The sequence below is a fragment of the Aythya fuligula genome, chromosome 2 (assembly GCF_009819795.1).
Source record: "Aythya fuligula isolate bAytFul2 chromosome 2, bAytFul2.pri, whole genome shotgun sequence".
In the NCBI taxonomy this organism is placed as follows: Eukaryota; Metazoa; Chordata; class Aves; order Anseriformes; family Anatidae; genus Aythya; species Aythya fuligula.
This window is the reverse complement of record NC_045560.1, coordinates 124,065,428-124,087,989: the sequence shown is the minus strand read 5'-3', so window position 1 is coordinate 124,087,989 and position 22,562 is coordinate 124,065,428. Positions and strand designations below refer to the sequence as shown.

The window sequence follows — 22,562 nt, the reverse complement described above, 5'->3', positions numbered from 1 at the left end:
AATAATGCATCTATTTAATCAGCTCTCTTTTCTGTGGGCAAAAGCCACAATTCTATTGATTTTGTGAAACAGCTCTATAAAGAGGTCTTTTTGTGGAGCTGTGTATGAAAGTGAGATTTCAGGAGGGATTTATTTTGATATTTCTACTGCACTTCATTTCAATGCCATAAAATATTCTGAGCTGTGATACCCACTGTGTGTTTTCTGTATTTTTATCACAGGTAACGCAGAGACTCTGGAACCTGTAGTCTTTTTCTATGGTCTTCCTCCCTTATTCTAGCATCTTATATCTTCTCTTGCTCTTCCTTCTCAAAATGAATGGTGATCCTCAGGCAATAAGGTTTTCCAGCCTTTGACTCCACTCCTTCGTGGTTTTGTGTGTATGCTTTGGAGAGGGAGAGAGCAAAACAAGGAAGCAGACAATGTTTTCACAGTTGGCTCCTCTCTCTTTTCTAGATCATCTGTAGGTGTTTTTGTTGTTGTTTGTTGTGTTTTTTTTGGGGGGGGGGGGAGGGAGAGGAGTACTTTTTTACATTACAAAAAATATCTCGGTGTTTTGGTTCATCTGCCATTAGTAGATTATTTAGCTAGCATTAAGAATTGTTAGTTTTCTTCATTGTAATCTGTTTTTCTGCTGATGCTCCTCAAATTTCTGTATGCTTCCTATTTGATATGGTTATTACATGACTATGAAATTGTACAGTGATTGACTCGTGTTTTGGTGCGGAGAGGTGAGGGGAGCAGTCAGGCAGTGATGGAAATTAGGGTTTCCCCACTCTCAAGGTTAAAAGTGAATTCAAAGTCTGATACCTGCCTCATTAAAAGCAGTGGTATTTTGTCATGTACTTATCAGACATTTAAAATCTTTTAGCCTCCTGAAAGAATTGCTGTTGGCTACTGTAAAGAACCTTTGTTTTTATTTAAGGTTATGTAACCTGTGCTTTCACATTAGAGTGATGCAATGCTGCTTGAAATAGCAGTAACATTTAATTAGATTGACACTTGCAGAAATGTTTCCCTTTAATTGTAGTATACTTCCTTCAATTGCAAAAGCTGCTGTTTTCTGTTACGAATTGTTGTGACCTATTGTGAAGACAACCTCTTGCACTATTTCAATAAATAATAGTGATAATATGTTAGAGTATCAGCAGTGCAGTGAGGGTTGTAATCAGTTGGATTTTTTTTTTTTTTATTTCAGTCATGTCTGCAAGTAGTGTTATGATTTACAAATAAGACATTAAATTCAAATAATCCCATGTAGCACCGCGATGAAAGTCTGCTGGGTTTGATACATTCTTTTAGTTTAGGAATAAAAGGACTCAGTGCAAAGAGGAGCCACTAATTCTCATCTATCTTTTCATGAATGTTATTTCATGTTTCTGTTTGCCAGGGGCTGTCTTTGTTCGTGCAGTGCTTCTAGGGGAAGAAATTTGTTTAAGTAACAGTTGAACACAGGTTTTCGAACTTGCAAAACTGCCTGGAGGAGCTGAACACTTGCCTCTTGTCACATCTGCTTTAAATAGTACAGGAAGAATATTTGCGCTTAAGATGTGCTTTTAATGAAAAACTATTATTGTGCATGGGGAAAGGGAGAGGCTGGGGACACACAAGTTTAGCTGAGAGCTGGCTCTCTTCCGTAAGCAGTTTTCACACTTGTTTAACAATCATAACTGTTTCTATTCTGAAAACTGGAAAAGTTCAGCTATAATTTGTTCCTTTCCTAAGGGCAAGTAGTCAGCCTAAGGGGTGCAGCATGCCAACGGTACGGTGCAAGCTGAGCTGCTGAAGCAGAGCTTTGCATTCTGGTGTTTGTGGAAAGGAAAGAACGCTTGATTCCTTATGTGTTTTTTGATTTATCCTTTTTAAAGGAGTCGGTCTTTGTGGTTTTTGATTTTACTCCTTTATTTTTAACTGCTTCCTTTCTTAGAAGAGAAAAAAAATCCCAAACTAAATTTCTAGAGAAGATCATGGAGTTTTTGCTTTTCTTATTTAAGAAGGGTTTTACTACTGCCATTTGATGCATGGAAGAATACTAATACTCATTTTCCATCTTCAGTTTTTTGTTTTTTTTTTTTGCTTTCTCTAAAATTTTCTGTGTGTCTGGCTTGGTTCTTTGTTTATAGTACAAATTTGAATTGATTCTTATTATAGATTAGTTGGCTTCCACTAGCAAATACATAAGTAACTTGCAAATACATAAATATTTGTGTTATCAATAAAGACTAGTTGACTCTTGTACCTGAGTGACCTGAAGTAAAACTGTTGCATAAACTATTGTGTTTGTTTCAGATTATTAAAATATGATAAAATTGTAATCTGAAATTTAATCTGTTTTTGTGTACATTGAGGAGATCCCCCCTGAGGCTCCCCTTCTCCAGGCTGAGCAGTCCCAGTGTCAGCCTCTCCTCCCAGGAGAGGTGCCCCAGGCCCTTCACATCTTTGAGGCCCTCTGCTGGCCTCTCTCCAGTAGCTCCACATCTCTCCCGTACTGGGGAGCCCAGACCTGGACACAGTTCGCCAGGTGTGGCCTCCCCAGTGCTGAGCAGAGGGGAAGAACCATCTCCCTTGTCCTGCTGACGGGACTTGGCGTGACGCAGCCCAGGCTTCTTGTGTGGCACAGACCCACCACCACCTGGTGTTCAGCTTGGTGCCACCAGGACCCCCAGGGCCTTCTCTTTGCAGCCGGGTGGCTGGGGCCATTCCTCCCCACGTGCGGGACTTTGCACTTCTCCTTGTGTTCCTTCATGAGGCTATCGTTGGCCCATTTGTCCCTCCTGGTGGGGTTTCTCTGGATGGCAGCACGTCCCCCTGGCATATCCACCGCTCCCCCAGTTTGTGTCATCAGCAGCCTTGCTGAGGGCTGCTGTCCCCTTGCTGAGGGTTGCTCTGCCCCCTCATGCAGAGCACTGATGAGGGTGTTGAACAGGAGCAGACCTGGTCCATCCCTTGGGGTGCACTGCTGGTGTCTGGCCTGCAAGCAGGCTGTGTGCCTGGTGGGCCTTGCTGTTCAGCCGGGTTTCAGTGCGCCTCACTGTCTGCTCAGCCAGCCCAAACTTCATCGGCTGCTCTATGAGAATCTTACAGGAGACAGTGTTGAAAGCCTTACCAAAGCGTAAGCAGACAATATCCACCACTCTCCCTTCACCTGTCGTTTCATCATAGAAGGTGATGATCAGGCATGGGTCCTCCTCATGAATTCATGCTGACCACTCCAGATCACCTTCTTCTAAAGCTTCTAAATTTTTGTGTTGTTTTCAATGTGAGCTTAATCTTAAAAAAAAAATAAATAAATATGAGGTTTTAAAAGAGTGGTGCTGTTAAGTCTTCTGTGTGCTCAAATTAATTCAAGTTCAGTACTTGAATTTCTACTTCAGTGTTAAATGTCTGTCCCCTACTGTTCAATGACACTAATACCGTGTGTTATTTTACAGCCAGAAACTGTTAATATTTTGCTGGCATTATTAGGATTACTGTCTAAGCAGATCATTAAGATACCATTAGTTTCTGTTGTGCACTGTTTCATTTTGTGCTCTGAATAATAAGGTATTGGGCAAGAATCTGCTCGGTTTTGCCACTTTAGTTGGACACTTTGACCTTGGAAGCCATTCTGCAGTTGTACCTTTGGGTTGGCAGTGCAGTTTGTTGGACAGACTTCACAGAGCATCACTTCTGGGTGTGAATGCTGAGGCAGAAGGTAAAATAAAGATGCAAAGACACTGGAAGGGAAGAAGAGGGCTTCTTTCTGTTGGTCAGGAGTTTATCTTCAAGTGTGTAAGCAGATGAAGCTTCATAGACTGGTAGGAAGGCATACTTTCCTGAAACTTTGACTGTGGATTTTTTCTTCCATTTATGATTGTTACTTGTTGAGGAATATTAGATATCTGCAATATGGAATTACTTGAATTTTTTTCCTGGTCCTGGATAACATGGATTTGAACCACATCCAGACTAGAATTTCTCAGCTAAACCACTGGCTTGCTAACCACTGGGTGTTGCTGGGGCTAAGCAATACCAGTCACATCAAAAATAATGCTTAGATTTTGGGTTCATGTCCACGGGTTATGTTCACTTTCTTTACATTGAGCAAGTCTGTTGGTAAGCATAGTTGGTGCTAGTGATCTGTGGTGAACAATCAAACTTAGGAGCCTGTGTAAAATGGTAAACAAGTGACTGTACACGTAGTGTGCTTTTGCTATATGGGAGCTGAGTTCGAAGTATTTAATACTTTTTTTTGTTGTTAGAATCAATCCATGCCACTAGTTCAAAAGGTATAAACAAAAATCTGTGTGAAGTGTTTGTTTTAGTTGATTGTGGTGTTGCATGTTTGAGAAGCATTTGATGTTAGAACGGATTTCCTGAGATCATTTTTAGAATATACATATATATATATGTATATATATATATACACACACATAGTCATACTTGATCTTGTAGATTTTGTTTTAAGAATGTATTCCTACAACATTGGAAATCCTAGTCTTTGTAGACTTTCTTCATATGATTCATGTGTTTTAGTAAACAGAGAATGCAAACACAAGTACTCTTGAAATGGAAGATGTTTCCTAAAGTCAGTTTCAGCATTTTTAAACTACTTTTAAAACATATTGTAGAAAGGTGCTTAAAAAGTCTTGTCAGTAGCATTGAGCTATTAGTCTTCTTGTTTAATTCATTATAACACAGTATGAAATAGAGGTGCTTCAGACACTCTCCCAGCTCCAGTTATTCGGTGTCTACAGGTGTTTAAAACCAAAGACAATTATTAGTCATGAAGGGCTTTAAGTATGAACCAGCAGTGGTGGTTTCTTTATCGTCTGTAAAAATCCAGGTTTAACAAGTGGTATATCATGTAGATGAATAGTTTCAATATTCAAGTTTTCCTCATTTTAAAATACCTGAACTGTGAAAAGGGGGGAGGGAATTATGGAGGCCTATTAATCTAAATATGTTTGCAGAAACATTCTGGGGACGTGGTGTTTAGCTGACATGACTGGATGCAAGCTTAAATATTAAGTTTGTAATATAGATCTGTAAAGTAGTTTCTATATAGTTTGCAATGTGTGCAATTGAACAGTAGAAACCTGCACTAAACTGCTTGTAACCTTGTATGTACTGTTGTAAACTAATCCTGTTTTCAGATGATTGCCTAAATAGTTTTGCTTTCCAATCACTTTACGTTATTTCATTTTGTGTTTGTGGTTATGATTCCATTTCTGTAACTCTGCCTTTGTTTCATTTTACAGAGGAAATAAAGGCTGAAACAGAAAAACAAAGGTATGTGATAGTTCATCATATTGAGCGATCGCGCTTTACCTTCTTGAAATGTGTACCATGCTTATTCTGAACTGTGAACATGGCTCACTCTGAAAAGCATTCTCAACATTATTTGTAAGGTTGGTGATATCTGGAAATGTGCTAAAAGTGCAGCTTTTGTTACTGGCTGTTGGGATGCAAGGCACAGGACCTGGGAGTACAGGCAGGAGATGGCTTAGAGGGAGGGAATGGGCTGCAATCCGCTGGCTGGGGAGGGTAGAGGAAGGGTCAGGATTAGAAAAGGACTTTGTGGGAAGCGCAGAAGGGAAGGCAGTGGTGGAGGGGCCTGAGTTTAAAATGATTTGAAAGGGGTTTAGAGGAAGGTGAAGGCCTGGAATGCAAATAAAGGACATAAACTGTGAGCGAGCAAGAGGTGGGAGGCTGAGGAGAGAAAGTGGGAACAGGTAGAGAAGACTAGAGTAATTGGAAGAGATCTTGTTAGGGAATAGGTGTAGGTTCCTGCAGTCAGTTCGTCCAGAAGTGATGGCAGAAGCAAAAACTGGCATTCAGCACCCTTCCCCTATCAGCAAGTAAGTTTTTAAATATTGGTAGACTTTCAACATTATTAGTGTTGAAATTAAACATTCCACAGGATCTTCTTCATCATTCAGTGTACATTATTAATCATCAGGGCAGTCAGGGCAGTGCTGTGGTACCTACTTATTGAAAGAACCAGCTCAGTGGATGAGACTGATGGTGAAAGTTGTCTTACAGCTTAAGCAGTTGAATGCCGTTTGGGGGCCTGCATTCTGCCCGGGAACTGAATTCCTGTTTTAGGCAAATCATTTAAACTGCAAATGTCAAAACTGGCTGCTGGTGATTTGTGCTTTATCTTTGAGCATTCAAGCGGAGAGCTACAAGTTTTGGCTTGGGAAATTCAAGCACTTCTAGCTGGAAAGAAGACAAGTGGGAACTTTATTTCAGAAGATGTCGAGGACTATTTAATATCAAATACATAAACAATTTATTCTCGCGGCTTTTCAAATTGGGCATATAAAAATTAATGGATGCATTTGATTGAGTCATTGTGCTTCAGTTCCCACTTGCAAAATAAAGTCTATGCTATCAGCTCATAGTAAGGCTGTAAAAACAAATTTAATATTTGTGTAGTGTTCAGATAACATTGCCCAAAGCGCCACAGGCAGTCTCAGTCATGATGTGTTTTTATAAAAAAAGCTTTATTTAAAGTAGTATAAATAAAGTCAAAGTACAAAATTTGAAGAATGATAAGAAAGAAATGCATAATGTTAAATAAAGAAAAATAATATCTGGTCCTGTCATTAAATACCACATGAAAACTAATGGCAGAGCTGAATTATAATGACGTATATAAGCATGGTTCAGCCATTTCTGAACTTCCCAGTGCTTAAATTCTGTCCAGTTAATATTCAAAGTTGTGATTTCGAGGTATAATGTGTATGTCTTATGTGTCCATGTGCATTTTTAAAATAGATTTTGGATTTTTTTTCTAAGGTACTGTGTTTAATCTGACAGTAGCCTTTTACTTCTCTGAAGGCATTGATGTGAATGGATTTACCCCATTCTTACTGTATAGTCAATTTTTTTAGATGCAGGAAAAAACGTTCTTTTTCTAGGTCTTAAAATAGCGAAACCTCTTAGTTTGTAAAAGTATTTTCAGTTTTTTATTTCTGTAATTGAGATTTGAATATCCTAACAAGGGACTTCTAGCAATAATTTTTCCAGTCCCTGATACGGGAAACTGCTCTCACTGGTAACCTGGTATATGCTGAAAAATAGATCATTTGTAATTCCCCAGAATTTCGCATGGAATACTGCCTATTTTGTTTTGTTTTTAAACAGGACTGGTGTTTGGCAGTGGGACAGAGGGGAATGGAATGGAAAAGGACGAGCTGATTTATGTAACCATTACACAGCAGATGCTGCCAGAATCTTTTTAAAAATTTATTGTTTGATACCTAGGTTAGCTTGTTTCTATGACTGATATGTAAATATCAGCATATTTCATATTCCTGATGCTTGGTAGATCCCTTGGTGGAAGAAGGTTTTGTTAGGAACAGTTTCTGGTTACACAGTCTGATGGAGGGGGAAAAAAAAAAAAAAGATCTGAAGTGATTTCTTGAATGACATTAAGAAGGAAAGACCTTTTGGGTTACTCTGCTCCCCACTCCCTGCTGTCCCCCTCCTTTCTATTATCAGTGAGGTGATGAACTTACTGAGTTATCTTTCTGGAGACAAATGTAATGTCACCGTACTTATTTCTTACTTGGGGGAATTTTTCTGGCCTTCAGTTAAGAGAAGCTTCAGGCTTCTGCAGTAGCTTTGTGTGGCACAGGTTCTTAATTTTCTGAGTCACATTATGGCCTGTTCCTCGTTTCTGAAAAACTCCAGTTGTATTTCTGGAGTGTTCTTTTAACCTAATTTCAGTGATATTAGTAGACATAATCAACAGATGAAGAACAGTTTGTCATCAGACAAGAGTGAGATACACCACCCTGCCATTCTTCACAGAAAAGCTTCTATAGGAATTTCAGAGAGGTTTAAGAATGTAGGAGAATCATGTTCTTCTTCTGCAATTTATCTGATCTGGGTTTTGTCCAAAAGAGCTCTGTTTCCAGCAAAACAATATTGGGCAATAAATAAAGTTATGTATCTGATGATAGAAAAACAAACCTCTGTTTTTCTGCAACAAAAAATATAGAGAAATCCTTAAGCCTTCAAAAGAGAAATTATTTATTAGAAAAGTAAAACCTTAACGCTAATTATTCACTATTAAGACTTAGAATTTAGGTGCCCTTTTAAAGCAGCCTACAGAAGGAGGGCTGTTTGAACGTGCTACCAAATGTCTTCTCAAGGACAATCCAGATTGCTCCTTGAAAAGCTGGAGTACTGATATTTTATCACGTTAGTTAGTTTAAGGCTTTCTCTGTGATGCATGGGATTGCATTCATTCTTTGGATTCATAATAAGCTCTTGGCAGTTCATTCTTCTATTTCATCAACGTGAAAAACATTTATTTGCTACCATCTGGGTATGAAGAATTTCCTTGAAGCATCTGCTTTAATTTGCAACAAATGTGAAGGACCTTCATTTTCGACTAGTTCTGTAAATACACATTTGAATGAGAATGTTGTAGTCTCTCACTACAGAATAGGAGGTTGTGTTCTTTTTTCTTCTTCATACCGTTTATCAAATCTGTGGAAGACACTGTAGTTTTGTAGTTTACCTGTAGTGTAAAGATGTGTGCACAAAATTATCAAGAATGCTTTTATAAAGGTGATGAGCCATTTTATGAAATAAAAACCCAGATACCTTGCTTCGAGTCAAAGGCAGACTACACTGATGCACACGAATTAATGAAAAATTACCTACCCTTAATTGTCCATTTTTGCTTAGTTTTAATAAGCACATTGCTTCTAAAGATGCTTTAGGAAATAAGACTTCGACATTTTATAATCATCTCAAATATTGTACACTTACAGTTTTTTTGCATACCTCACCCATGTGAGATACAGTGATAACCACTGAACTTTGAAATCCTGTGGTGTCATCTGGAGCACAAGAAGAGCAAAGATTTGTGATTTTTTTTATTTTATTTTTTTTTCTGGATTTTGTTTGTTTTGTTATTTTGGCAAGCTGGCATTTGATCTGTTCCAACAGTGTAACTTCTTCCTAGACTTCTCCAGGAATTATCATTGACTGTGGAAGTGCTATTGAATGCCTTCCCCACTTTTTACCCACCATTTGAGGAGGGGCTTTTCTGGTTTTCAGGGAAAATAAGTCTTTTTTTTTTTATGCCTTCAAACCAACAGGGACAACTGAATATCTACTTAGTGTGCAAGTAGGTCACGGCACTCATCCATAAAAGACATAGATGTAGTATAAAAGCTTTAAGGAATATTTATATGAGCATATTACCTTTGTGTTAATTTCATAGCAGTTATTCTTTCCTAATGCTGACTTTCTTGATATTTCATTTCATTCATAAATGTTGCAGTGGAGAGAACTATTTGTGCGGTGACTTACAGCATCCTAATTAAATCTTTCTGTTTAGTCCCCCTCATGGAGAAGCAAAGCCTGGTTCAAGCACTCTTCCACCGGTGAAATCAAAGACGAGCTTTATTGAAGCAGACAAGTACTTCCTACCATTTGAGTTGGCATGCCAGTCCAAGTGCCCCAGGATTGTCAGCACATCTCTAGATTGTTTACAGGTCTGTATGAAGATGTTTCAACTGTCAACTACAAAATCGTGTTGATTTGAAGGGGGAGTAACAGTTATATGTAACAAATAACATTGTTGATTTTGTTATTTTACCTTATTGCACACACAGTGAAATCAACTATATATCTGACAATAGGTGACTATGTCCTATTTATAATGTAGTGCATCTATGTTTATTTTTGTATATACATATTGCCACAGGTTAGTTGCATTTTTGGATCAATTTTATTATGTTAGTGAACAGCTGCCTGTTTTCACTTATATATCTATGAATTGAAATACTATCAATAGCCTAAATGAAAGACTTCACTAATTGCAGGTATATAGTTACCAGTTTCCCTTTATTCTATTTATAATTGCAATAAAATACTGTAAATATGAGACGTCTAGTTTCTCAAAGCTTATCGGCACATACAATGTTTTCAGCACAGAATTTAGTCACCGTTTCCTCCTGAGTGGCCTAAAAACAGCAAACTTGAATATATTTATTTACATTCACAGGCTTATACATACACAACTGCTGTGCTGTCTTTCTGTGCTGCCTTGCTACTTGTTTCTTAAAGTATGAGGAAGTCATGCGGATTTATAAATACTGTCATGCCTAATACTGTTCCTATTGGAACAGAATATTGTTAATTTTGTAATATATTCATATTTGAAGTATTGAAGACCTAGAGAGAGAAAGAGAACATTTAAAAAGAGAAGGCTAGCTAGTGGCTTAAATAGAAAACATCTGTAGCCAGTTTATCTGTTATTAAAAACACGTGTGCTGGTGACAACTGATTTGTGTGATGTGGTGGTGTTCTTTTCAAATCCTGTTTGTTTTAAAACATTATTAATTATTGAACCAAAAGCTTTAATGTTAAGCTTGTTGACAAACTTTGTATTGCAGATGCTCAGTGAAATTTGAAAAAATCTGGGGACCATCTTTTAAAAAAACATCCTTTATGTTTACTGAGAGTTGGGGTAGTTTTGGTTCCAAGGTGCAAATTAGAGCTATCAAATACATTTATTTATTCTAATGAAAAGCTGACTTATTTTTTTATGCTTTAATTTATGTTTTTCTTTCTTTCAGAAACTTATAGCATATGGGCACCTGACAGGGAATGCTCCAGACAGTACAGCTCCAGGCAAAAAATTAATTGATAGGATTATTGAGACAATATGTGGCTGTTTTCAAGGTCCTCAAACAGACGAGGGGGTTCAACTACAAATAATAAAGGTAATACAATTAACCACTACTTCCAGTATTTATAGTGGTAACAACAGGAAGAGATTCATGACCTCAGAATTCAAAAGCAGAGATGTTTAATTTGTAAATATAATGATAGTTTTTAAATGCTTCCTTGGTTCTGTTTGCTTGAGATGGAAACTCCCTATATTATGCTTCTTTCCCTACTTTCTGCTGTTGCATGTCGAGTGAATTTGTGGCTGTGACACGAAGTCTTGTGCATAGACCACTGGATGAAGTTTCATTCACAGCAAATCAGTGGAGCTCTCTAATTGTAAAGAATTACTATCAAATAATCCTGTACTCCCAGTGGGGAAGATGGTAATTAAGAAACAGATTTTTAAATCCATTTTGAAATTATTTTATGAAATGCAATTAGACCTGGCAGACAGTTGTTACCATGGTAGCTTTGTGCTGCTGTGTCATAGACGTGTGCTTGAAAGAGATTTAAGGTTTCTTTCCGTAGCTTACGGAAACACTACATGTGGAATTTGTACAAATAAGTTTTTTGGGGGGACTCTAGCTGTTTCCTGGTTGCACTGATTAATTATGGGAACTTAAAATGGGAAATTATACCAAATAATGGAGTTTAGCTAAGGGAAATACCGTACTTTATCCCCGTAACAGTAGTCTTGGAATGGTTGTGATGTGAGCAGTAGTGAAAAATACAGTAAAAAGCAGTTAAAAGGAATGGAGTGTTTATTAGCTCATATTCTTGTGTATAGGTGTCCTGAGGTGTTGATAATCTTGCTGATTATATTTACTTGTTTTACTACAAAGATTGTACCTTTTCCTCCTGTTCCTTTTCATTGCTCCAATCTTCCTTTTTCTTGACACCCCGCTTCTCCAGGAGGTGGTTGTTAAAAGTGTTTCTGCTCCTAGTTGTCTTAAGTTTGTTGTTGCATTTTGCCCAAGCATTTTAAGACATTTCTCGTCTTGCAGGGGGAAGTTTCTGTTGCTTTTTATTTTCAAAGGCTGAAACCGTTTTATCTCCCTTTTGCCTTCTCTCCAGATGCTTTTCTGTTCTGGTCCTTTCAGCCCTTAGCCTGTTACCTGGGCCAATATGCTAACAAAATTAACTTCCTGCCTGAAAGGGGATGTCTGCGAGCTGGAATTCTTTCTGTTCAAGAAAACAGTTGAGAAAGTCAACTCTTCAACAATTGGAAAATGCATTAAGCATATAAATTAACTTAGCGCTTTCTTTTTTTGACTTTGCTAATTAGTATGTTGGAATTCCTGGCCAGCTGGAGAATCTTGCTTTGGCTCCAGGTTTGTCCAGTGACTGTACACTATAAAAAGCATCAAAATAAATTATCTTAGTGAAGACTGGAGCTTTTGACTTCCTCCATGGGCAATAATGAAACTTAATAGTCAGTCATATTGTATTAGGCTTCATAACTCTTTGGGTCCAGGCTGTCTGTAGACCCAGCTTCTTCTGTATGAGATGAAGGACAGATCACGTGCCTTTTAAAGTGTTCTGTGGCAATTAGTATGTTCTTTGAAAAAGTTAAATTCCAACAGGGAGATAGAAGGTGGCGGACCTGGGTCTCCCACTTTTTGCACTGGCACTCCCAAAATATTGTTCATAACATGAGCAGTGCTTCTGTGTGGCAGCTACATCACCAGCACCACTGTAAAATCAGAACACTGATCACTCCAGCACCTTTCTCTCTGGAGGATTATCCTGATTCTGCATGCTGAATAGACAGCCCTTACGGAGTGTGCTGCCATCCACCCCAGGCCTGTGAGCCAAGGTTGGGTAAGAGTTCACACCTGGAGCTATTTGCTAGTTTCTGGGTGGCTTTCTAGTGGCAGAGTCATCTTAAGCGTGTTCCCAGCAACCAGAGCAGCTTAGGCATTCTGAAATAACCTTTCTGCTGACCTGCAAGGAAACAATCCTGCTGAGGAGTGTAGCTTGTCTCGGTGTAGGTATGTCTGACGGTGGGTGGGCAGCTTACCTTATCTGCCTGTTTCTGCTCATCTGGTCTCATCTCTAATCCCCTCATTCTTCATCTGCAGGCTCCACGATGAGCCACACTGGGAAATTGGCCTTTTTGCCCTCCTTCCTCCTGTAGTTCAGCTTGATCTGATGTAATTTTGATGTCAAGCCACGTAAATGCTTTTTCAGCTGTAATGGTGAGGATAGCCAGGAGCAGAAGGAAAGCAAGAAATTAGGCTAGTGCTGCCATTGGAAGGTGTTTGTTAAAATTAGGTTCTAGGAAGAGAGGTGGCTTCAAACATTTCTGCCTTCAGGCTTGTTTTGCTGGGGCTGCTATGGTATTTGTGGTTTGTGTCCCTAAACTTCCTTCTGACACCTGCAGAGGTTTCCGTTGAAATTGTGTTTCTGTCTGGCCTTACTGTTCCTGAATAACTACTGCGTGTGACAAAAAAAAAGTTGCACAAAAACAATAGGGGAGGGGAAGAAGATGAGATCAACTTTGCTCGTAAGTGTTCTCTTTGGCGTGCTGTATAGCAAGTATTATTAACTAGATACTCTCCCAGTTCAACTCGATCATATTTGGCAAAGAAAAAATACTTGTTTGCTTGATATCTGAAATTTGAGAAATTAAATGTCGCTTGAGTGACTGCTTATTGAGTCCTCCATGTGCTGTAAAAAGGTCAGCCCCAGTAGTCATGCTCTCTATTGACCAGTATCAGTAGAGGAAGAAAAGTTGAATCAAACATTGACCACAAAAACAGCCTATTGAAACTAACTAAAAATAAAAAATGGTTAGTTTACAGAATGGGAAAACTGTAAGCACTGACTAATTCAGAGGAATAAGGAGAATGGTTATAGCTTTGAATGAGTTTTACTGAAATTTGTGTGAAAGCAGATTCCAGAAGACCCTTAGAAAAACTTCTCAGCTCAATATCCTGTTGTGTTCCCGTAGTGTGAAATGCTAACAAAATAACTCATTCATCTGCAGTATCCTGGAGTTGTGTGGTTATTATTTCCTATAAAAAGGTCATCGAAAGTTTAATTTTTCCTGCTGAGTTTAAAAGAAGCTGTGGATTATGGCAGGATTTGAGAATCAAAATAATGATGTAGGAGGGTTTGTTTTGGATTCTTTGTATTTTTAGGCATCCATCTGAAGTTCAAGGCTAGGACTGGTTGCCTAACCTGCAGATGCTGTCCTGCTGGTTTGTAGTTTCGCTTTTTTTAGAGGATTACACTTGGTTGGACTTCTGTTTTGCAAAACACATATCCATTGGTTCTAGCTAATTTTGAACACCCAGTCTTCCAGTGGTGAAAACCAAACAGAACTTTATGATCTATATATGCTTTATAAAGTATATACTTTACATTATTTATATCCTCTTCCACACAACTCCTACTGGCACATAGTTCTTCTGTTCTTTTGCAGTCTCCACAGTCTTAATCCTTCATGTGTTTCCAGACTGGTAGCTGGTTGCATGCTTGTGAATGGTGGATTTTTTTTTAAGATTAATCTTACGTGGGAAAAAAATTAGTTTTAATTAAATACGATGTGTTAACTAAGAATCCATTATTACTGGAATCTGGTGTAGAATCTAGGATACAACTCCGATTTTACATCACTGTCTTGACTATGAAAGCGCTCTGGAAGTAAACACTGTTTTTCAATTTTTCACATCTTTACAGTGTCCTTAAGACTTTAAAGTTGGTAAACTAGGTTAGGTAAAACAGGTCTCTAAGGCTATGGTGAATGTGTAACATATATGACTGAATAATTTGGGAATGGTAAAGCAGGACATCATCTTATTTCCTCACAAAGAAAATGTGGTTTGGACAAACATCGCGTTGTGTGATTTTTGGTGTCATTCGTGTTGAAAAATGATTTGTCCTTGAAGGTTTTTCAACGTATTTGCTGCTCTGTGCTTTAAGTACTTGTGTCCCCCGTTTTTTCTCCAGAAGTCAGTTCCTAGTAACACATTATAACACATTATTTCTTTATAAATTGATGTTCAGACTTCAAGTAGAGTATTGGATATTTAAAAAAAAAAAAAAAAAAAGATAATGCTGTTTTTAAAAATGTATTTGTTTATAGTTTAAAATAACCTGATAGCCTTTCTCAAAGAAAACTGAATGATGTGGTTCCAGTGGCCAATCCACTACAGCGAAGCATTAGGGCTGTTGTGTTTTATGTTCTGTCTCCGGTGCTTGAGAGTCCCCAGACAACTGAATTATGGTATCTTACCCCAAGAAGGTCTGTGCTGATCAGATGACTGCTATACAGTGTCATAAATCTTCCAAAGATAACACAGTTAGCTGAGAGGACGAAAAGAATGAGCTCAGTTGAAAACTAAGCTTTCTAGCAGTATGTATGTAGGTGTACCTGCCTCTTGTGTGTTCTTAAATCACTTCTTCTGGTTGTTTCTTTTACCATAACCATTCTGTTCTTGCAGAGTATTCAGTGTGAAAAGCATGAAAAGCTTACAGGTGCAGATAGCTGCTGGATGTTTTTTTTAACAGAGAATATTAATTTTGTTTACCTTTTAAACTAAGTTAGTTCTGCATCGCAAATTACAGTACTTAGAGTTTTAATATACTCATTCTACATAATATTAAATTCACTAAATATGCAAACATGCTCCAGGCTGAAGGAAAAAGCAACGTGGATGTCACAAAAATAAGGTAATTTGTAACTCAGATATCCTGAAGATTTTTCTCCTTTCCCAAACCCACCTGATGGTTGTTCATAAAAATAAACAAGCTTTGTTGCTGTGAGCTAGGTAGAGGCACAAAACAATAGGGTCTCTATCAAGCACAGAACAATAGGTGCCAACAATTGGAAGGAAAGCAGAAGGAAAGGATCTCACAGTCAGGATGATAGCCGGTAGCCTCAGGACAATGAGAGCTTGATTGCTGTTGGTATTTTTGCAGGCTTTGTGACAAAGAAAGTTTTTTATGGAAGGACCTGAAGAATAATAAGGTAGTGCTAACAGTCTGTACAATGATTTCTTCTGTGCCTACAGAAGAGCAAAAGGGAGTAATGCAGTGAAGTATGCATTTTTTTAATCATCTCTCCGTAGTGTACGCTGAAGGTACTTAAATGAAAGCAGGTAAAGCTAAGTGTGTCCAGAATGGGAATTGGTTGCAAATCTTTACCTTGCTAGAAAAGAGCAACCAAATGCTTCAGCTCTGCAGTCAGCAGAGCCAACCCAGGAGCTTGCTGTTGTCTCTCCCTGCAGAGAGGCGTTTTTCTGTTCAGGTTTTGCTCCCAGCTGTTGCCCTTGCCCTACCTCATCCCTTGTTCTGACATGCATTTAATATCGTAAACCAGTTAAACCCAATTTAAAACACAGTAAACCAAAAAAACCCTGCCAGAAAAGGTAGGGCGATTGGTGTTTTGTTTTAGTTTATTCTTTTTTTAATTGTATTAACATATTGTCATTAAAATGGCACAGGTGGCTTCATGCCTGTTGCAAAGTAAGCAGTAAGGGCATGGCTGGGAGAAAAGCAGACCTTTTGTTGTTGCACTTCTCAAGGACCTACATCACCACGTAGCAATTAGAGTTTTTATATAATCCCTCTGAACTGGGGGCTGTTGCTACAGTGATTGTCTTCTGCTCATCGGGCTCCTCTGTCTGGCTCCCTGTATTGGATCTAGGAGCTGTTGGCCACGGAGAAAGGTGAGAGAGTAATCTGATGAGAACTGATACAGTGAGAAAGGGAAGGATTGGTATTTTAACAGATGAGCTGACGGGTTTCAGAGGAGCAGTACCACTGCTCCAGATGGTAGCCTGTGGTTTCTCAGGGTTAGTTGTCACGTCAGTTGTGGTAGGGGTGTGCTTATCTGTGACACAGAATGAGGAAACATTATGTAGGGCAGGACATCGAGCTGAACCCTTAATGAAAGATCAAAGCTAAAAATGCCTGTCAGTTTACAATTATGGATGGTAGTCATTAGGGTTCGTTTTGTCAAGTGCCTGAGAAGGAAAGAAAGCCAGAGGAGCGGCCGTCAGGACCATTTGTAGGCATGTTAAGCTCACTAATAGGCATCTGCAAGGAGATTGCCTGCTGGTAAGACTGATTTCTCAGTTGGCATAGAGGATGGAGTTGCTCAGTGAATTTGTGGTAATATGTTGGACTGTCAGGAGGAAAGTGCCTCTACGTGCCTTGCTTCTACACCTCCTTACCATGTGGCATGAAAAGAACCAAGCTCTAGTAGTCGTTACACGCATACTGAAGAAACTTACAAAATTCAGGCTGTTGAGCTAACTAAAACCGTACATAATCCATCTGTAGCCTTGTCAACTTTTTCTACTAGTAAGCATCATCTCCTGTTACACAAAGATGAAAAAACTAAGGCTTCAGTGAACTGCAATGCAAGTTAAAACTGGACTTTCAGCTAGCAAATCGTTCATCATCTGAGTTTAACCAGGATGACAACTACAAGCTGTTTGTGGCTTGTGGCTTTGTGATCGTAGTAGTGCTTTGGAAAAGAGGGGGGGGGGGAAAAGAGCAGAGCTGTCTGTTTGTGCCTGGGCTCCACTTGTTTAGTTTGTCCTCTCAAGAGTTGCTGATTTTACTTTTTTTTGAACTAGCATAGACAAAGTTCTTCAAGGTTACTCCTCTGACAGAATTATTAATTAACGTTTGAAGGAGCTGTCTGTGTTGACCTCTCAGGACTCCTCATTCGGTGACACACACGACTTTGAAAGCAGAGTGCTAAAATACCTGTAATAGAGAGCATGTAGGTATGTTACATGAACAGAAGAGGCATGCAAGTATAAAGAATGGGATTCAGCGTGTTTAAACTCAGTATCTCAGAATGCAAGCCTCATGAAGCCACCAAAAACTAGAAGGGAGAAGTGGAGCAGTACCAAGTACTTAATGAAAGATAGGGAAAATACAATACATAGAAGTAGGTGTGCTAGGGCAGTATAGAATATGTTTATATGGGGACAGAGGGGATGGGACAGGTGGTGAATATTTTAAATATATGAATAGGTTTTGGCAGAAGATTTTATTTTGGTGGCACTGGATTTTGTTACAGATTTTATATGTCCTCATCCCTAAACTATGCTTTCCAGTAGCAGAAGCAGGGCATTAAATGTTCCGTGGAGATACTGAGTTGTTGCACAGAGGGGGTCAGAATTCAGGATGGTGCTGTGAATTTCAGTTTACCACTTCTTGGTTTTTTAGAAGGTCGGTCAGTGACATAAACTGGATTTTGGGAGGAAAAATAGTAATGAGAGACTTCAGGTCATTTAATGAAACTGTTGTCTACAGTTCGTCCGCCCATGTGATACCTTTATGTTAGTTGGTTGTGTGTTGTTTTTTTGTTTTTATTTCTTTATTAATTTAAAGAAAAGCTTTCTAGTGGCATTTAGGTACTACAAGTTTGTAGGTTGTAGCATGAGATGCTGCTTAATGGTCATGCAGATAAGTGCATTTTCTCCAGCAAGCACAGTCAAGCTTGTGTTTCTCCACTGATGAGAAAACTGTGGCACCACAGGTGGAATAAGAAGGGACCTTCAGCAAACTGGCTATCCAGGAGCAGAAGTCACAGTGGCAGCTTGGTGAGATGGGCTTCTGATTTTTGAAGTGTTTGAGTCAGAGATGGGTGCTCTGTCTCCACTTGTTGGTACCATGTGTGGACAGGGATGCTGATGATCCTGTGAGTGAAATTAGGTATGGTTTGATGAATAAATTACACAGCACTTCAAAGAACTTTTGTGCTTAACTTTGATTAAAGGTTAACTTTGATTAAAGTTAAAAATACCTTTTGTAATGTAGGAGCTTTCTGGTGCTCCCAGTGTTACCTTCCCTAAACATCCCGTGTAATTGTTAACTCTGTCAAAGTCTTCAGTGCATAAAACTCATACCTGTTTTCTGGCACCTTCTGGAGTACAGTGATCAGTGTACATGATTGTGCTGTTGCAAACAAATCTCCCCTTCTGCTTTCCCACACACTCTTGTGAGTGTCTTTGCACCTAGGCCTCAGCTTTACCTGTCTCTGTTTCTGCTCTTCAGTCCAGCCTGACTCTACCTCACGTGTGTTCTTTAATTCTTTATTTACTTGATCTTTTAGGATACAAAACATATGCATATTTTTTGTGAAGTAAAAGAAGCAGATACTAGCTCAAGTGGAAAGAAGTGAATTTCTGTGGAGAAAGCAATAAAATATTCTAACATACATCCAGAAAGAACGTTTAGAAAGTGTGATTGTTGCACTCGTAACTGCCTAAGCATATACTTAATCTCTGTTCTTCAGATTTGTATTTATTTGTAAAACAGCTGTTGGACAATTTGGATGGCTTTCTGTGTTTTCACAGGTAGTTTGTCATTCATGTTCTGTGTTTAGAAAATTCTAGGGTGTCTTTTTTTAGCCACCTGATAACTCCATTGGTTACGTACTGCAGTTACATGCTGTGAAACACATTTCCTATATACACTGATTAAAACACTCTGCTTAGCATATGTTAACATAACTGGTATGTATGATGTTCTGATATGGCAAAAAAATTCCTTGAAAAACTTGATTAAATTACAGCTAAAGATATGTAATTATTTATATTTTAAAAGTAATCCAAAACTGATGTTTATTCATTCGCAGACTATTTCATTGACAGAAAAGCTTTGACTGGAAAATACGTGTGTTTGTTTATTTAGGCTTCGCAGTCTATTTCTTTGACTTTAAAATATGTGTGTTTGTTTATTTAGGCGTTACTCACTGCAGTAACATCCCAACACATAGAAATCCACGAAGGAACAGTGCTGCAAGCCGTAAGAACATGTTACAATATCTACCTAGCAAGCAAAAATCTCATAAATCAAACCACAGCCAAGGCCACTCTAACGCAAATGCTGAATGTCATATTTGCACGTATGGAAAACCAAGCAGTGAGTATCAGTATTTTTGTATAGAAAATAGTTCTTACAAGCAAACCAGCTTGAGAAATTTGTCCTTGTTATTAAAGCTTCTGGTCTTTCCTAAGTTATGCAACTTTGAAAAAGAATCTGGCATCTTATATTATTTTTTCTGCATTTTGCTCTCTGAAAATAGGTGTGAAATGTGCTGGGGGGGAGGGGTGTTGTATAGGATTTAAAATTCTGAAAGTGGGCCTCTATATTTAATGGATGTAATTGACTTCAGTTTCTATTCTCAGGCTGTCAAGAAGTGCCACGCTACCTGCTTAACACTGCATGTAGAATAATTTAGTGAAATACTCAAATGCTGTGATGATAAACACTAAAGAAGTAATTCATAATTAAAACAGATATAACCAAAAAAAAAAAAAAAAAGCACACCACAGAACCCTTCCCAATCATGTAATCACTTTCAGATACTTCTGCCACTGAAATTGTTGTAGTGAGTGGTCAAAAGGAACACCTCCAGCAAATGTCTTGGGGCTTCCGCTGGTCATAATAAAGATCAATAAGGCAAAGTGATTGTCCTTATTCCTATTAAATTTCAATAACAAAAGTGCATGCTCAGATAGGAAAGCTGCTTGAATTCTCATCTAGTTGTAGAAGTAATTCTGCTGTACTATTACAAACTCATAAGTTTTCTTTAAGATTATGTAGTGGATCGAAGCTTGTACTTGACTCCCTCTCAGAAGCAACTGCTTATTGGAACACAATGCCATCACACTCAGAGATTTATGATACATTTATAAGAAGTAATGGCAAAAGCCATCCAGTTACACGCGTGCTTTGGGAAATCAATGTAGTTGCTGTCTTTTTAACCAACTCATTAAAGAAAAGGATTATTATTATCCTACACTGGCAGTCTTTGTTTTTGCTGGACTCTAAGTCTAGTCTTTATGCAAGCTGATATGCTCTTTTGCTTGTTCTGGGCAACTTTTTTTAATATGATAGCTACCAAAGGGTGGAAGGAATTACTTAAGCAGTAACTTGAAAGGTAGTATCTACTCAGGGCACCCCAAAAGATGCATCATAGAAAGCTTTAAGCAGAAAAGTAAAGGACTGAGATCACACTAGCCAAAATAACACTGTAAACGCTGGTCTCTGGAGGGATAGAAAGCCAGTCATTAGAGCATCACCTCAGAGGACATCCAGCTTTGGTTTGACTTCAGTAACTGTTGTCTTAGTCTGTTAGACAAATTGCAGATTCTCTTCTCTTTTCAGGGATTCCAGTGTGAGAAATCATTGAATTCAAAATAACTTTTGTCTTTTGCTTTTTATGGTGTTTTTGTTTTGTTTTGTTTTTTTTTGGCATGGCAGTTTCTTTCTAAGGATCTGTCCTCTGAAGTCCTGTGGAAGTGCAGCCCTTTCTTCTCACTTTTATCTCCTGTTTTTTAGTTTATTTTTTCCTGTATGTTCAGTCAGCTTGCTAATTTTTTTTTCCATTAACACTACAGGTTTGCAGGATAGGAGAAAATGAATCTTAAGTTTTCCTATGTGTTTCTCTTACTGAGAGCTTTAAAAAACAAAAATAAGAAATTGTCCTTTACGTTACGCCGTACAAGCCTTGTATACTGTCACGCCTCCTGGTTGAACTTCCTTGTTCGACAGGCAGACGACTCTACCTTGTATACTGAATGTACTTTGGTTATCCATTATAAATAGTGAAGATACAGTAAGTGTAATGTGCATAGTTGGGAAGCAGCCCTCTTGCAAAGACTTTAGCCTGTGATATTATATTTTTTCATAATAACATAAACGATATATGTGCTTAAACTATTACAGGTTTATGAAAGCAATGTCTAAGCAGAGCCTATAGAGATTCCATGTTTATTAAATAACATGCAATGTGTATATAGCTCATTGTTTTGTTTTGATGATAAAATCTTTGTGTCATTGCAATGTATTTCTAGCTTCAGGAAGCCAAACAGATGGAAAAGGAAAGACACAGACAGCAGCAACACCATCTACAGCAGTCTCCAGTAAGCCATCATGAGCCTGAGTCACCTCAGTTGAGACATATTCCAACACAGACTGATCAGCTGTCTAAAGAACACGAGAGAGAGCTTGACCACAACACAAATGATGTGGACAAGAACCTTCAGGAAGATTTAGAGGCAGAAAATGGATCTGATATTTCTAGTGCTGAAAATGAACAGACAGAAGCCGACCAAGCCACAGCAGCAGAAAGTAATCAGTGTGTATTTCTGTTTCATGGAGGGAGGGAAAAGGTCTGTAAAAAGAAAGGCTGAGGACTGTCTTTTTCACCTCCCAAGCCTAGAGTCAGGCATATAGATATTTTTTTAATAATTGAGTATAGTCCTTGTTAATCACTGTTAAGCTTTATCACTGGTATCCTTTAATCTTAGGCTCTTGTACTCTTGAAGCAGATGCCTTTTTGCACGTGTGTGGTGTTATGAAAGTTCTGAAAATAACATCTCAAAGCCAGCAGCTTTTGGTGTTTAATGTATGTGAAAATACAAAATGGATGTATTTGTCTTCTGTTGGCATAGGCCTGAGTTTACAATGTTTACAAGTTAAACATTGGAATGTTTGTGCTCTACAAATACTGCTTTCAAAACATCCAGAAACTATGTTGTTTTTTTTAATGTATACTCTTCTATTAGTAGATTTGTAATTGAATTTTAAGTATTAAATGCAAGCAAAATATGTGTTTAATTTATTAATTTCTCAGTGTTTCTTTTTATTTTTATTTTTTTTTTTAAGATCTTTCTAAAGCTGATGGAGGAACATATGATGGTGAAAGCAATGAGTGTGAAGAGAAGGCGCAAGAAATTGTGGAAAGTATTGTGCAGGAAATGGTGAACATAGTAGCTGGAGGTACTACATTAATATATGACTGCAGTATGAATCTTGACATTAAAGATTATTTTAACATGAATATTTAACTAAAATACATCATTGTTTATATAATATTTATATGCTAAAGAAAATAGTTTCAGTTG

The 22,562-nt window shown here is 38.2% G+C and overlaps 1 protein-coding gene across 2 annotated transcripts in view; it reads left to right on the top strand.

Annotated features, from left to right (window-relative positions):
* The window catches only part of ARFGEF1 (ADP ribosylation factor guanine nucleotide exchange factor 1), a 90,651-nt gene that overhangs the window by 24,343 nt on the left and 43,746 nt on the right, over positions 1 to 22,562 (top strand). For both annotated transcript variants that reach the window (XM_032180759.1, XM_032180760.1), the window contains exons 2-7: positions 5,241 to 5,271; positions 9,344 to 9,500; positions 10,587 to 10,733; positions 19,393 to 19,572; positions 21,510 to 21,786; positions 22,324 to 22,437. In XM_032180759.1, the coding sequence (XP_032036650.1) occupies positions 5,241 to 5,271; positions 9,344 to 9,500; positions 10,587 to 10,733; positions 19,393 to 19,572; positions 21,510 to 21,786; positions 22,324 to 22,437 (906 nt within the window). The remainder of the gene's footprint in view (positions 1 to 5,240; positions 5,272 to 9,343; positions 9,501 to 10,586; positions 10,734 to 19,392; positions 19,573 to 21,509; positions 21,787 to 22,323; positions 22,438 to 22,562) is intronic.